This window comes from Cavia porcellus, unplaced genomic scaffold (genome assembly GCF_034190915.1).
Source record: "Cavia porcellus strain 051 isolate PalLab524CR breed Dunkin Hartley unplaced genomic scaffold, mCavPor4.1 scaffold_25, whole genome shotgun sequence".
NCBI lineage: Eukaryota > Metazoa > Chordata > Mammalia > Rodentia > Caviidae > Cavia > Cavia porcellus.
Window position 1 is genome coordinate 47,765,235 of NW_026947508.1, and position 13,888 is coordinate 47,779,122.

The 13,888-nt window shown below is 41.7% G+C and overlaps 1 protein-coding gene across 1 annotated transcript in view; it reads right to left on the reverse strand.

Moving 5' to 3' along the window:
- Positions 1–299: 299 nt before the first annotated feature.
- Positions 300–13,888, reverse strand: part of LOC100714092 (liprin-alpha-1-like) — a 56,554-nt gene continuing 42,965 nt past the window's right edge. The window contains exons 13-22 of the mRNA XM_063235139.1: positions 13,434–13,515; positions 13,133–13,333; positions 10,765–10,827; positions 10,244–10,266; positions 5,955–6,134; positions 5,774–5,871; positions 3,117–3,292; positions 2,754–2,822; positions 1,890–2,055; positions 300–1,461 (exon numbers count right to left, since the gene is read on the reverse strand). Of these exons, the coding sequence (XP_063091209.1) occupies positions 1,358–1,461; positions 1,890–2,055; positions 2,754–2,822; positions 3,117–3,292; positions 5,774–5,871; positions 5,955–6,134; positions 10,244–10,266; positions 10,765–10,827; positions 13,133–13,333; positions 13,434–13,515 (1,162 nt within the window). The 3' untranslated portion in view covers positions 300–1,357. The remainder of the gene's footprint in view (positions 1,462–1,889; positions 2,056–2,753; positions 2,823–3,116; positions 3,293–5,773; positions 5,872–5,954; positions 6,135–10,243; positions 10,267–10,764; positions 10,828–13,132; positions 13,334–13,433; positions 13,516–13,888) is intronic.

Below are 13,888 nucleotides of genomic sequence, written 5' to 3' on the forward strand. Positions count from 1 at the left end.
GGCATAGACATCTTCTATGTAATTTACCCTGACAACTTTTTCTATTCAATCCATTTAAATTTAGTGTTACACAGTTTGCCTGCACATGCCTGTAATCCTAGCACTCTGGGAGGTTGAGGCAGGAAAACTCCAAGTTCAAACCAGGCCTGGACAATTTAACAAGACCCTTTCTGGATAATAAAAGAAGGGGTGGTGTGTAGTACAGGTAGAAGGCTCCCTCCCCAGTACCACCCCAAACCCCAAAACAACAACCACAACCACAAAAATGCCTCCAAAAAAACAAATCAACAACAAACAGACTCATTAATACTACCCTTTATTTTTGTTTTGTTTTGTTGAAACAAGGTCTCCCTGTGTAGTTCACACTGGCCCTACAATCCCTGTGAATTCGAGGCTGGTACTGAGCTCTCAGCAACCTTCCTGCCTTAGCTTCCCCAGTGCCGGGATTACAGGTGATCTCCACACCCAGCTATGTTAATATTGCTTGCAATGTTCAGAGAGAAAATGTGATTCTTATAGTGAAACAGAAATTGAAGGTACAGGGAAAACAACAGAGTACTCATTTAGACTATTTAGTAAGCCAATGGAAATTAAGCTCAAGGCCCGTCACAGCTTACTTACTTATCTATTTTATTTATGATACAAGGTCTTCCTATGAAGCTCAGTATAGCCTTAACCTGGATTTATGATTCACATACATCTCAGATTCATGATTTTCCTGCCTGAGCCTCCCAAGTACTGGAATTACAGGCATGCACTTCCATGCCTTGCCAACATTTGTAAGACACCTTGAGGGAGAAAGTGTTAATTCTTAAGAACTTACTAGTTAAAAGACACACTGGAAAGTGTTCAGCTTTAAAAAGTTTATATAAATGTATTTTTCTCTGATTTTCATACAGGCAAGAAAGAGAAAAAAGGAAAACTACCTACACAGGGGGCTAACAACAGGAAACTTGTAACAACCCCACTGGTACAGTTTATACAGCACAACCATGTACATCAGGAATGAGAAGGAATGAAGTCTCCACCTAACACTGAGATTGTCAGCAATGCACGAGGCTCAGGACTCCATCAGCTTCACCCACATGACACATTGAAGCATCAAAATCACATTACTATGATGCCCAAGTTACAGATATGGAAACTGAGGCACAGCACAGCTGCATGACTTGCTCAAGGTCATGTCCCTGCTACCACAAGAGCTGGATGTGGATGTGGGCTCTCTCAGGACCCTATCAGTGCCTTTTACTAGGTGGGCAGGGACTCAAGGTCTCCTCTCAGCCAACTGCACTCTTCAGTCAGCAGTTACATAAGGGCCATCCCGACTGCACTGGAAAGGTCAATGCCTTGCCATCTCTCACTGAGAAGGCAGCAGGGCTGCCCTAGCGGTCTCCACAAGGCTTCTGCCTTCTTCCCTGTCCCTCTTCAGGTGGCACAAGGTAAGTATATGGAAAGATAACACTGGAGGGAAGGGAAAAGGAAAGACAGAGTTGGCAGAAGCTGGAAGTTGTGAGCTAAAGTTTACTCTGCCATTTCTTCTAGTGTGGAGAGAAGTCCCAAGTGTCACACTGCAATTTTCCTGGCAAGCCAGTGCTGCCTGCCACACACTGCACCCCACAGGTGCATCAGCCTCAGCCCTGAGAGCACAGATGGGTGCTCCACTTTATTAGTTGGGCAAGGATGCTAAGGTTCAACCAGACAGATTTTTTAAAAATTCTATTATTGTTGTTAACCATTTTCCAACAAATGTTAGGGCTAATCCTGAACCATTGACACCTGGGCATGCAACCAAACTCAGATGCTTTGTAACACATACAATGGCCACTCTAGGTAATTATTAGCGCGCACATGCTCCCAGCCAGTGTTGCATTACATGGCCCACCACATACCATCCATCTGGATCTCATTGGGCTGCACAGAGTGGGAAGACTTGGAAGAAGAGACTCGGAAGTTTGCAGGGAGTGTCTCTGATGACCCAGTTGCCACGCCATGAATGGCCTTTTCTCTAACCTTCTCTCTCCATGAAGGTGCTCTCCTAAAGTGTTTGTCATGCTCCTGGCAAATGAAAACACAGAACAGGCACACTCTAATAAAGATAACTGTCCTTCAGAAGGACTCCTAAGCCCCTGACTGTTTTGCTTTACTTAGCCTTTCCTGGTGACCTTCCAATGTGCTGCACACACTGGAACTTCAGTGTGAGAGGAAACATGATTACATTCCTGCTGGGCCCCAACTGGAGAAACGAGGGCAGTCCTGGGCACCAGGGATGTGATTTTCTCACCCATCAGAATATTTTATTTCTTACTGTGGACAAGCTCTTGCCTGCTATATAATGTACTTTTATTTATTTTCAAAATATTCTGGCTACAAATAATCCAACAAATGCTTTGCTTCCAGATTCAGCTTCCATCTTCTTTGTGAAAATCAAGTACTCTTGGAGCTCACTGAAGACAATCGTAATGTATGGCAACAGGTTAGTTATGATTTAGCATGAGGGGAAATTTAATATACTTTTGAAAGAAACCTTCCAAACAGAAGAACTGGGGCAGGACAGTCAGCTGTCACCAAAACACAACTTAAGACTTTGATCGCAGGCTGCAATCTGTTTGACAATATAGAAATAATTTTTGAAGGTTGCCAAAAATTAAGTAGTGGACCAAGAGCAAGGATCAGTAGTAGAGCACTCAACTGGCATATGTGAAGCCCTGAGGTTGATTCCTAGCAGTGAGAGGAGAAAAAAGCTGAAAACTTACAACATCAAAACGTCTGACAGTCCCAAGGACCAAAAGGTCGGCAAATTCTTTGTCCAAGACATTTCGAGCCTGAAGTAACAAAACAACAACTAAATATATCTGAAGGATGTTACACATTACAATTTTTTAAAACAAAGACTTCAAAGACTCACATGCTTGCAACACAAACTGGAAAGAAAAGATAGTGAAAAATCAAGCATTTGCTTATTTTGAACTACCATATTATAGATTAGTTATGGAAAGTGATTACTAGTTGTCTAGAGTTAAATTTTCTCTCCATTCAAATGAAAAATAAGTATTCTAGAACCACAGAAAAACCGAACACTGTGGCTAAGCAGACAGAGGCACAGACTCCGTTGTCACCTTTCTGTTCTCTGTCGGGATCTGTAACAACAGGGCCAATGTGTTGTAATCGAAGGCTTCATCTAAGGCCAGCTGTGCGCCATGAACCCCACTCTCTATGAGGTTGTTTGCATATTCTTTAAGGCCAATGGATATGACCCAGCGAATCACTCGATCATTGCTCCAAACAAGCACATCTGTGAAAGAACAAAACAACTGTAAATGTGGCTTCAGAAAACCTCTTCATCATACATGTCCTGCAATGCAGGGGAAAGATTCCTAGCATGGATCTTGATCCCTCAGCTCCTGAAAATGGACTCCACACTCACAAATACTGACAGACACACACCTAGACACAGCTGTTTTGGTTCTGCCTCATTCTAATAAAAACTTTCCCTTTAGAAGCCTCCCCTAGTGCACTCAGGTGTCACAGTAAGATTGTGGATAGGATATATTCAGGGAACAATACAGCATGATTGGCTGAGGATGTAGCTTGGTGGCAGATCACTTGCCTAGTATGTACAAGGCCTGGGGTTCAATCCTAAGACTGCAAAAACATCAGGCTGAGGGTCAGAGTCAGACCTAGCACGTATAAGCATGTTTCCTACACAGACCCCAGAGTCTCCTGAAATGCTTCTCCATCATGAAAGGGGCAGATACCATGACAGTTCAGATACCTTGCTGAGTTCAACACAAACTCTTTGCTTCTGACCTTCTGACCTTCGTTTTCTTTTACTTTTTCTTGTTGTTGTACTGGGAATCAAACTCAGAGCCTTGTGCTTACCAGGTAGGTGCTAAGCCACTGAGCCATACCCCAGCCCCTGTGCTTCTGAAGCTTTGGTCATATCAACATCTTAATATATTACAAAGAAAGAATTTTAAAGACATTCCAGCATATTAGATTTTGGCAATCGTATATCATACAAAGATAATTATTAAATGTATTCTATTACAGATCAAAAAATTGCCACTCTGTAAAAATATATCTGACCACCAATCTTTTCAAAGACTGCTTTTGCCAACTGACAAAATATGGAGAGGGGATATAGAAAACAAATTAAATGGATTAATACATTTCATGTCTGATTTTTTTTCTCAACTTTGTTTTGGTACCAGGGATCAAACTCATGACCTTGCACTTGCCAGGCAGCCGCTCTGTTGTTGAGCTATATCCCCGGCCATGACTTTCTTTTCTAAATAGACCTCAACGTATTCTTTGTTTTAAAAGAATTAAAACCCAGGCCTTGCACAGACTAGGCAAGTGTCCTACCACAGGGCTACATCCCTGGCCAATAGATAATCCTTTATTTTATTTAGAAAAAGACATCAGAATGAGGATGAAAATAACAGAACCACGATGCAGCCTGAATGAATCAACTATGGAAGACTTGACACAGTGCTTGATCATTATTCAGTAAGTCTCATTTCTTCTCATCACTGCAGTGCTATTAGTAACTACCGAGAATTCTGAGAGACTCTCGTGAGCATGACATTCAGTGTTGTCTTCAGAGAAAATGCCTGTCCCTGTCATACTGAGGGGGCTGCCATGCCCTCTCCTACCTCCTGGCCTGTTTCTGACATGTCTTTCCTTTGCCCACAGGACACTCTGTGGTTTCTGTAAGGACTGCAATCCCAGTTAGTATGGGTGCTGTGGCAGGAGGGTCACAGGTGTAATCCCAGACCAGGGTACTTAGTGAAATTCTGTCTCAAAATAAATAAATAAATTACAAAATTATGGGTGCTAGGCTATTGGTTGCCTTGACCTCTCCCTCCCTCTGGGAGCAGAACTGTGTGCCCTGCATGCTGCCACAGGCCTTAGAAAAAGCTCCCAAAGCTGTAGTTTTAACCTCTATCCAGTAAGCAAAAGGCAGTGGCTTGTTTGCCTTGCTCTGATCTAATAGCATAAGGCAGCATCTCTGAGAGAGCGTATACAGTGTACAACAACAAAAGGAAAACTACATGAAAGAATGCCAGCACCAAGAGGGTAGCCTACAGACTGAGATAAGCACACACTGTCTCAGGGCACCCCTTTTCATCCCTCCTCTTGTTATCATGCCAAGCCAGTTGTTTCCACTTAAAAGTCTTCCCTGATTTATTTTTTTGTGGTACTAGAGACAGAAGCCAGAGCCCTGAGCATGCTAGGCAAGTCTTTTTTCACTGAACTACATTCTTAGCACCCCTAATTTTCAAATCTAGTTTTAGTGTTCTGAGACAGGGTCTCACTAAATTGCCAGGTCGGCCCTGAATTTGTGATCTTCCTGCCTTAGTATTCTTAGTAGCTGGAACTGTAATTTGTGTAATTCCCGGATAAATGTATGATTATTTTGTGCTTTTTTTTTTTTCAGTCCTAGGGATCAAACCCAGGGCAATGCAAGTGGTAAGCAAGTGCCTTATCACTAAGCCCTTGATTTCTTTTTGAGGTACTCAGGAATAAACACAGGGATTTGCACTGAGCTGCATCTCTAGCCCTGTTATACTTTTCATTTTGAGAGAAGGTTTCACGGAGTCCAAGCTGCCTGGGCTAGGCTTGTGACTCTGCTGCTATATCCTCCCAGAGTGCTAGGATTGCAGGTATGTGCCAGCTCAGCTGGCTGCTATACTTTTTCAAACAGGCAATCACCCAGGCTACCTGGGAGGCAGCAGGCATGTGCTGCATCCATCCGGCATAATGTACTTGCCTTTAACTACATGCTGACTTTCTTCTCTTCTTCTTTCCAGTTCTTTACGATCATAATTTAACCTTTTCAGGCACATAAGTCCACACTGGAAGCTGTTCCTATTTACAAAATAAGGGGTTATTTTATGGTGGCAATGTGAAGTCTCTTGATCCGTTAGGAAGAACCACTTGCACTGCCTCACCTGTGAAAACTGTCAACCATTTTCAGCCGCCCCCGCAGGTCTTTCCTGGTCAGGTGGTCCAGCATCCGAGCATCCACAAGGCACTCCATGAAATAGCTTCGGTACTGAGGTAGGCCCAGGCTGGGCAGCCACTCATTGCCAATCCACTCGTGGTCCATGTCCCCATATGCAAGTGTCTGATTTCAACAAATGAGTGACATCAGTTCAGATTTTTAATCTAGACACCATTCTTAAAGGCTAAATGAATGACAACATTGCTTTTCATAATTTCTAAATATTTGATCTCCCATTCCTACCTTTTCAAATTCCTAAAGTTTTATCCAACAGAAATCATATTGGCAAAACTTTATGACTCATTTAGGACAATTTACCAAGCTATAGAAAAATCATACCTGTCTATAAATTCCTTTTCTGAATTAGTTTTCAATATAATAATATAGGAATAAAGAATGATCATGACTCATGAACAAGTTTGAAGAATCAATTCAAATCATTCAAATGAGCTCTAGCTGGTTTTGATTTTATTTTTAATACTTTGTCTTCCTAAATGACAAGTGTATTTGAAAATCAGGAAAAGTAAATTTAAAATGATAAATGAACAACTAATGAGACTAAGAACAAAAACAGAAAAATACAATTAAATTTAGAAGACTTCAACACTCCTCTCTTAACAACTGGTTCAATGTGCCAATCAAAAAACCAAAAAGGACTAAGAAAAGGAAAACAATCAGGAAGGCTACGGACAAAAACAATACTGTCAATCAATCTGACCCAGATATAACTTACACTTTTTCCTTTCTTTTTTTTTTTTGGGGGGGGGGTACTGGGAATTGAACTCAGGACCTCATGCTTGCAAGGCAGGTGCTGCACCACTGAGCTAAATCCCCAGCCCCTCCCCACAACCTTTAAAGACAGAGATTCCCATTATATTACCAGGATTGAGTGCAGTGGCTATGCACAAGCACTCCCTATGCAAAGAGATATTGATGCCACTCTTAGTATGATGTCCATCTTAGTTTAATGCCCAATTGTCATAGGACATTATAACAGCCAACTTCTGGGCTCAGTCTCTTGAGTTTTGGCAACTACAGGGGTGCATCATCACATCTGGCTTCAGGACGTACTTTTTTGTGGTGTGGTATGGTGGTGCATGCCTGTAAACCCAGCACTCAGGAGGCTGAGACAAAAGTATTTCGAGTTTGGGACTAGTCTGCACTACACCAAAAATAAGGAATCATGGTAAGTAGGTTTACTGACTCAGGAATAGGTTGGTTCACCAACTGAGGAGGAAAAAAAAAAAATCAATGAAATTTGCCCAATTACGAGATCAGCAAAGAAAGCCATGTCTCATAATACCTTATGTGGCACAAGATCCATCATTCAGTTATGAAACTCAGCATTCTAGGACGAAAGACCCACCGCCTCAATCTATTAAGGGTCATCTACCAAAAGCCTGCAGCTAAAAACCTCACAATGAGGGACCAAATGTCTCCCTGAACGGAAAGAAGCACAAGGGGTGTCCACTGTCACCGTTTATGTTTGGCTGTGCTGGAGACCTGGCCACTGTAATGGCAGGAAAAACATAAAAATGGCATGAGTTGAGAAAGACATAAACCTCTCTTTATTAGTAAATGACACAATTATCATTGTTGAAAAAGTCTATGAAATAGCTATTAGGATTTATACATGAATTTAGCAAAGCTGCTGAATATACAATGAATACACAAAAATTAACATTTCTAAATATACAAAATGAACTGGAAATTGAGATTTTAGAAGTATCTTATATAATGGCACTAAACTGCATAAAACCCTTAGCAACCAATTCAACAGAATATGTCCAAGGTCTGTACAATGAAAAATAGACATGATATACAACCACTTCACAGAGAATGGTTCGTTATGCTCTCCAGCTAAGGAAGATTAAATTACATTCACAGGAATCCTAAGGTACATTGAGGAATCCTTTAAAATAAAAACTATCCATTCCCATCCATCCTCTCCTGGCTTGAACTCAGGGTTTCATACCTGCTAGGCAAGCACTCTAACCTGAGCTACATCCCCAACCCCTTACAACAGGGTCTCACTAGGCCCAGGCTGGTCTCTAAGTTGATATCTTCCAGCCTCAGCCTCCTGAGTTCTGGGATTACAGTCATAAACCACCATGCATGGCCTCCATGTTTGGTTTAGAACAATGGATTCCACTCTAGTATTTTATTTGTTCCAGTCAAGATACAAGGGATGGCTCAGCTAAGAGGAATGTTCCAATTCTAACAGAAAAGATTTCATAACTTTCTTTAAATGATGAGTGACAAATATACCACTATGGTAACCATTAAGATACCTAACAATGTTACCATGATGCAGTCCTTTGAGTCATACTTTCATGGGCCTGGGATTCACAGCCTGAATATTTGATGTTTTCTGGCCTGCTGACTATGCTCTCTTCTAATGAGTAGAAGAAATCTTCCAAATAAAAAGCTGTGCGGAAGCAAACCCTCCATATCTCTGTTTACTACTTTTGCAGTTGCTGATAATGCAGATTCTGACAGCTCAGACTCAGTTTGAGGGAGAGCCTCCTCCTCTCCCTGGCTGCCACCACAGCCTTCTGAAGAAGTGTGCAAAGGGACCTCATGCTCCAAGCATGGACAAGTCACGCTCAGTCTCAAGGTCAGTAAAATGCGAGCTCCATGAGAGTGGGACTGCAGCTGTCCTGCTCATTAATGGCTCCTGGCAGCTGGCACAGCCTTCTTACACAGCCAGTCATATCTTACATCTGATATGCGAACAGTTCTGACCACACTTGAGTGTTCCTTCCAAAGCTCAGTCAGGAGTGAGGCCACCCAGTGCCAGCACGGGCAAAGCACAATGCTTTGTGCTAGCATAGCTCTGTCCTAGCAGCTCTGTCTGGGAAAGGATGGTGGCAAAGTGCACCAAGCTTCTGCAGAACATTGCATGTGGGGTAAATCTGGAATCTTCTGCATGGGCCCCTTTTATATGGTCACTGCAAAAAGCAAATGTTAAGCTTATTCAACTACACTTTATGTCTCTGATGCTATTTCATATTGAAGTGGTGACCATATTCTACTTTGTCTTTTGGAATATATTGAAACTTACGTAATTATGAAATGCACTGCTTAATTCACTGATGGTCATTGTTGGTCCTGTAGAGAGACCTCTAACTAGGTGAATTTAAGTGATTCTAGAGGCAGGGAGTATCTAAACCCAGGGAGGGAAACCCAGTTAGTAGCTATTCTCTTTCTTCTTAGTTTTTGTTTCTAAACTTTTTGTAATTTTGAGACAGGATTTTACTATGTAGTTTAGGCTGACCTTGAACTCACTATGTAGCCTATGCTGGTCTCAAATTTGCAACAAACATGCTTGATCAACCTCCCAAGTCCTGGGATGACCCATATGTGTCACCAAGTTCCACCTCTCTTTTTTTCAAATGAACAAACAAAACAAACAACCAAGTGCTATAACTGAACAACCTTTAGAAATGCAAACAGAAGCAACTGTTTCAAGCATCATCTTGGAATCAGCAAATTCTAATCTTAACTCATTTATACTTGCTTTCAGACATATGCTAACTCTTCTGAGCCCCCGAATACCGTGCCCCTGGGAAAAGCTGAAGAACTACAAGTCCCCTGGTACTGCACTGTGCCCACCAAAGACCCAAGAGGGCAGAGGGATGCTGGGAATTTAACCAAGTCATCTGACTCAGACACTGTAAAACATGGGGCAGAGCTTTCTGTGTAGTGAAGAGTTAGGCAGCTGAAATTCAATCTCTGTGAAGTGATAAGCCTTAATTTCTGAGAACTCCATTACTAAGATCTTTAACTCAACACAGTAGGGCAGTACTTAGTCAAATAACAATATAAAGACATAGAGGGAAAGGCCCCGTGCCAACTTTCAGGTTTAGAAGTGTATTTCATGATTTTTTTCAGCAGTACATTTTAGAACAAAACTAACCCAGCAACGAACTACATGTACATAAACTCAGGAGTTGCCTAAACCAGGGGACTTTGTATAAAAGATTCTATTCATAAATAAAACAACCTTCGTTCAAAGTAATTTCCATGATCCCATATGGGAAATGTTCAAAATTATCCATGAGATGTAATCTTTAATCCTGTGATTTATTTGATTACATTCTTCAAGTCATTAATGATACTATGAATAAATTAAGGTGTGAAAAACACCTACTAAAGCAGGTCACACAAGTTTACATCCTCAATTGCTTTTTGTTGCTACAGAGTGAAGAAATATTATAGAAAGACTCCAACCTTATCCAGCTTCCCTCCTCATCTTCCTGATGTTAGGTTGTTAGGAATGTAAAAGAACATAACTATTAGTATTAGTGAACTTTAGTAGTGTAAGCAAATTAATTCTGCAGGGAACATGCACCTTGACTGAGTGAAAAACATTCAAAATATCAATGCCTCATGCAAAAACTCATGAAAATCCAAGAATTTCAATTTTCCATGCAAGGAGCAGACTTTTTCCATGCCAACTAACCTCATACAGTAGACTGTTGGCGTTAGACAACCACAACGCAGTGCTCAATGGAGGTCTCTCCAAAAGGAGAAGCAAATTACATCTTCTCTAAATGGGGCAAATCTATAAACTAAATTCTTGTAAAAATCTAAAAAATGCAAATACGACTATACGCTATGAGCTAATAACCTAAAAAGAACACATTATATTTGAAACAAATGCAAATTAACTTTTGTTTTCAACAAAAGACAAAGGGCCCTTTGGTCTGGAGTAGGAAACCCACTTTGGAACATGAGCTGCAGGGCTGACTGACCATCTGAGATGTGGCTGCGAGTGTTTCCATCTCTTCATGTGTTAACCAGACATTTCCTGTGGTCTAAGGTGACCCCAGTGCACCAGCCACATCCAGGGCAAGGGAAGCGTGACAGAAAGGAGAAGGACGCACATATGAGCCACAGGCACAGTAAGGAGCCACGAGGCAAAGGTCACTCTTTGCACATTTTCATTTCAGGCACCCACAGAGAAAGCCAGAGATCATTAACACAGGCTCATCCTCTTTTAAACAATAACAGTGTGGTCGGAATATAAGGAGAACAGCACACAATTTCCAGATCACATGCTTAAAAGTATGGATGAGAACATACTTTATATTTCTGAAAAGTTACTTTCCCCAGTAACTGATGATTCAATAGACAGTATTTTCAATAGTCTCACCATGTTGGAGGTATAGCTCATGATAGGGTTTTTGCCTGGCTCTCCCAAAGCACTAGGTTTAAGCCTCAGTACAGCAAAACAAAAGAATAAAACAAAACACACAGAAAGCAGTCTCACCCCAACACAGGCTAACAACAGGATGCTCTGGCCTTGGCTTCCTGTGGCTGCTTTCAGCAGATGATCCAAAGCCAGAGGAAGCCCAGGAGGCCAGGGCACAAGATAGTGAGCACAGGAGAGCCAAACAATGCAAACACCAAAAACAAAGCACTTGTCACCATCTGAGTCAAACCTGAGACTGATGGCCACTCTGCTAGCCCACTGTAAGCTCCCCAAGAACAGCAATTTCTGTGTTTGTAACTGGTGATATGGAGAGTCTTTCTGATGTGAGGTCTAGTCCTTGCCAATAGTTCAACTGAATCGCAGAAGCTCCCTTTTGAAAGAGGGTTCTTAAAAGCTTTGAAAAAGCCATGCAGCATCTTCATTTCTACAAAGCCCACATTAATGTGGAAATAGCTGCAGAACAGACTGATACTGGTTACAAAACATTCCACCAAGGGAAAGTGTTCTTTGGCCATACGTTAAAAAAAAAAAAAAAGGCTTATTGTTCATTTTCATAATTCTCTAACAACAAAATCTTCACACTTTTTTGTGTATAAAGTTACTGTAGGCAGACCTTGCTCTGCTGCTCAGAAGGATGTCTACACAGCTCTAAGAGTTTGTTGAACATCTAAATGAAAAACCCCTGAACTTTGCAACTTAAGAGCTGGCCTGCTCTTCCCTTCTAATAACCACCAATGTTTCATCAGAAGAGTCACCAGGAAGCTCTTTGAGGGCTCTTCACTACTCCCCAAGTGGACAGCATCTTTGTGAGCACAGGCATGGTTGGACAGACACATGCAGCTCCCAAGACCCAGAGCACCTGCTGGTGCCGTGACACACAACCACAGTGCATCTAGGAAACTTGGCATTTTTCCTCCTTTAGTTCTTGTAGGGAAAAAAAGACATCCACAAAGAAGAGAAGCTTAGAACTGTCCAGGAACCAGTGGATTTCTGGGAGGTGACCACCCCTTGTTAGCATGTCAACTGTATGTCAGTGGCACCTCTGGACTGCCACAAATTACAGTTACTCTGTAAGTCCCGCCTATATGTGCAGTGATGCAGATGCACTCACACGCACAAGACTGAAGGAAAGAAGCCACACACAACAAAGTAAGGGCAGCCCAACCTAGTTTATAGCCAAGGGGCCATAGCCAGGTGCTTATTTATGCCCGGGGATTGTATGCAAGGGTTTATACATTCCTGGGCTTATCTGTATATTTTGCTACCTGTATACTTGAAGAAAAACAATATTTTCCGCATATAATTTGCTTAGCAAGTACCTTTATATACCGTACAAGTACTAATTATTGTTTGAACTATGAAATAGAAATCAAAGTTCAAGGATGAAATGCTACTTAAAATGTTAACTTTTCCTTCCTCAAGAGGTCCTTACACTTACTCAGTTTTGATAAATTCATACGTACATTTGTGACAATCAATTTTCTACCTTTCAAAAAGCCTTCTTTCTTAAAGAAGGCCTTTCTAACCAAGTTTTATTCATTTATTTAATTATTTATTTTTTGGTCTTTTCTGAAACGGGATCTCATTACTCAGTTCAAGCTGCTCACACTGTAACCCACTGGCCTAGAACTCACAGTGATCCTCTCACCTCAGCCTTCTGAGTGCTGGAACTACAGGCATGTGCCACCACGCCTGGCTTTAACCACACTTTTACACAAGCAGTTCACACATTTTCTTTGGATCACTCAACCCCTCCAAGTTAGGGGTTGTACTATGCTTTCCTGAAATTTTAAGTTGAAACCACCCTGTATGATTAGGAAGCAGCACGGAAACATTAGCAGGCTACTGCTTTTGTGGGCTCTGCCTTCCTCCTCCACAGAGGGCACACAGAGCCTCTGTGAACATACCTTTTTCAATGTGGGTGGAGCCGAAGGGCTGGTGAGCCACAGGGTTTCCTGGATGGCCAGCCGCAGCTTCAGTCTGTGCAGAGGGTGGCTGATGCCAATCTCTTGCTGGATCTGTCTGTCTGACAGAGCTGACATGATGGCCCCACTTTTCACATTTGCTCTGCAGGCAGCCACATAGCAAGCAGGCATCCCAACCCAGAGCTAGAAAGAAGAATGAAAAGACCAGAACATCAGGTAGAGACAGGAGATGCATGACAAGCTTGTGTCATGTAGCATAGGTCTCTGTAGTAAAGGGATGTACCTCCAGCCATTCAACCACGGTTGGCCCGTCCCACTGTGAAAATGGTAAGCCTTGCCTCTGGGCTTCCTCCAGCAACTCAGGCCTGTGAAAAAGAAGACATTCAAATTAAAGAAGCACTGTTACACATCCAACAAGTTAATGGAACAGTCTCTGAGCATTTTCAAAAGTATAACACATATTCTCAGTTCCTTTTATCTTCTACAGTTTTAATGTTATTAACATCATCCTTGTAATGACAGTCACACACATACTATGGAGAACGCCTGAGTAAATAAAAAATGCTACAGAGTTCTCTTGATTCCCAGTCAAATCACCATTACTTCAGAGAATTGAAGAATTACTACCAACTTATAAAACTCAAGCAGAATTTTCATATCCAAGGTAGTAAGACAATTAGGGGAAAACATGAAACCCTACTTCAACAATGAAGAAACAGTATCTAGGAAGAGGAAACC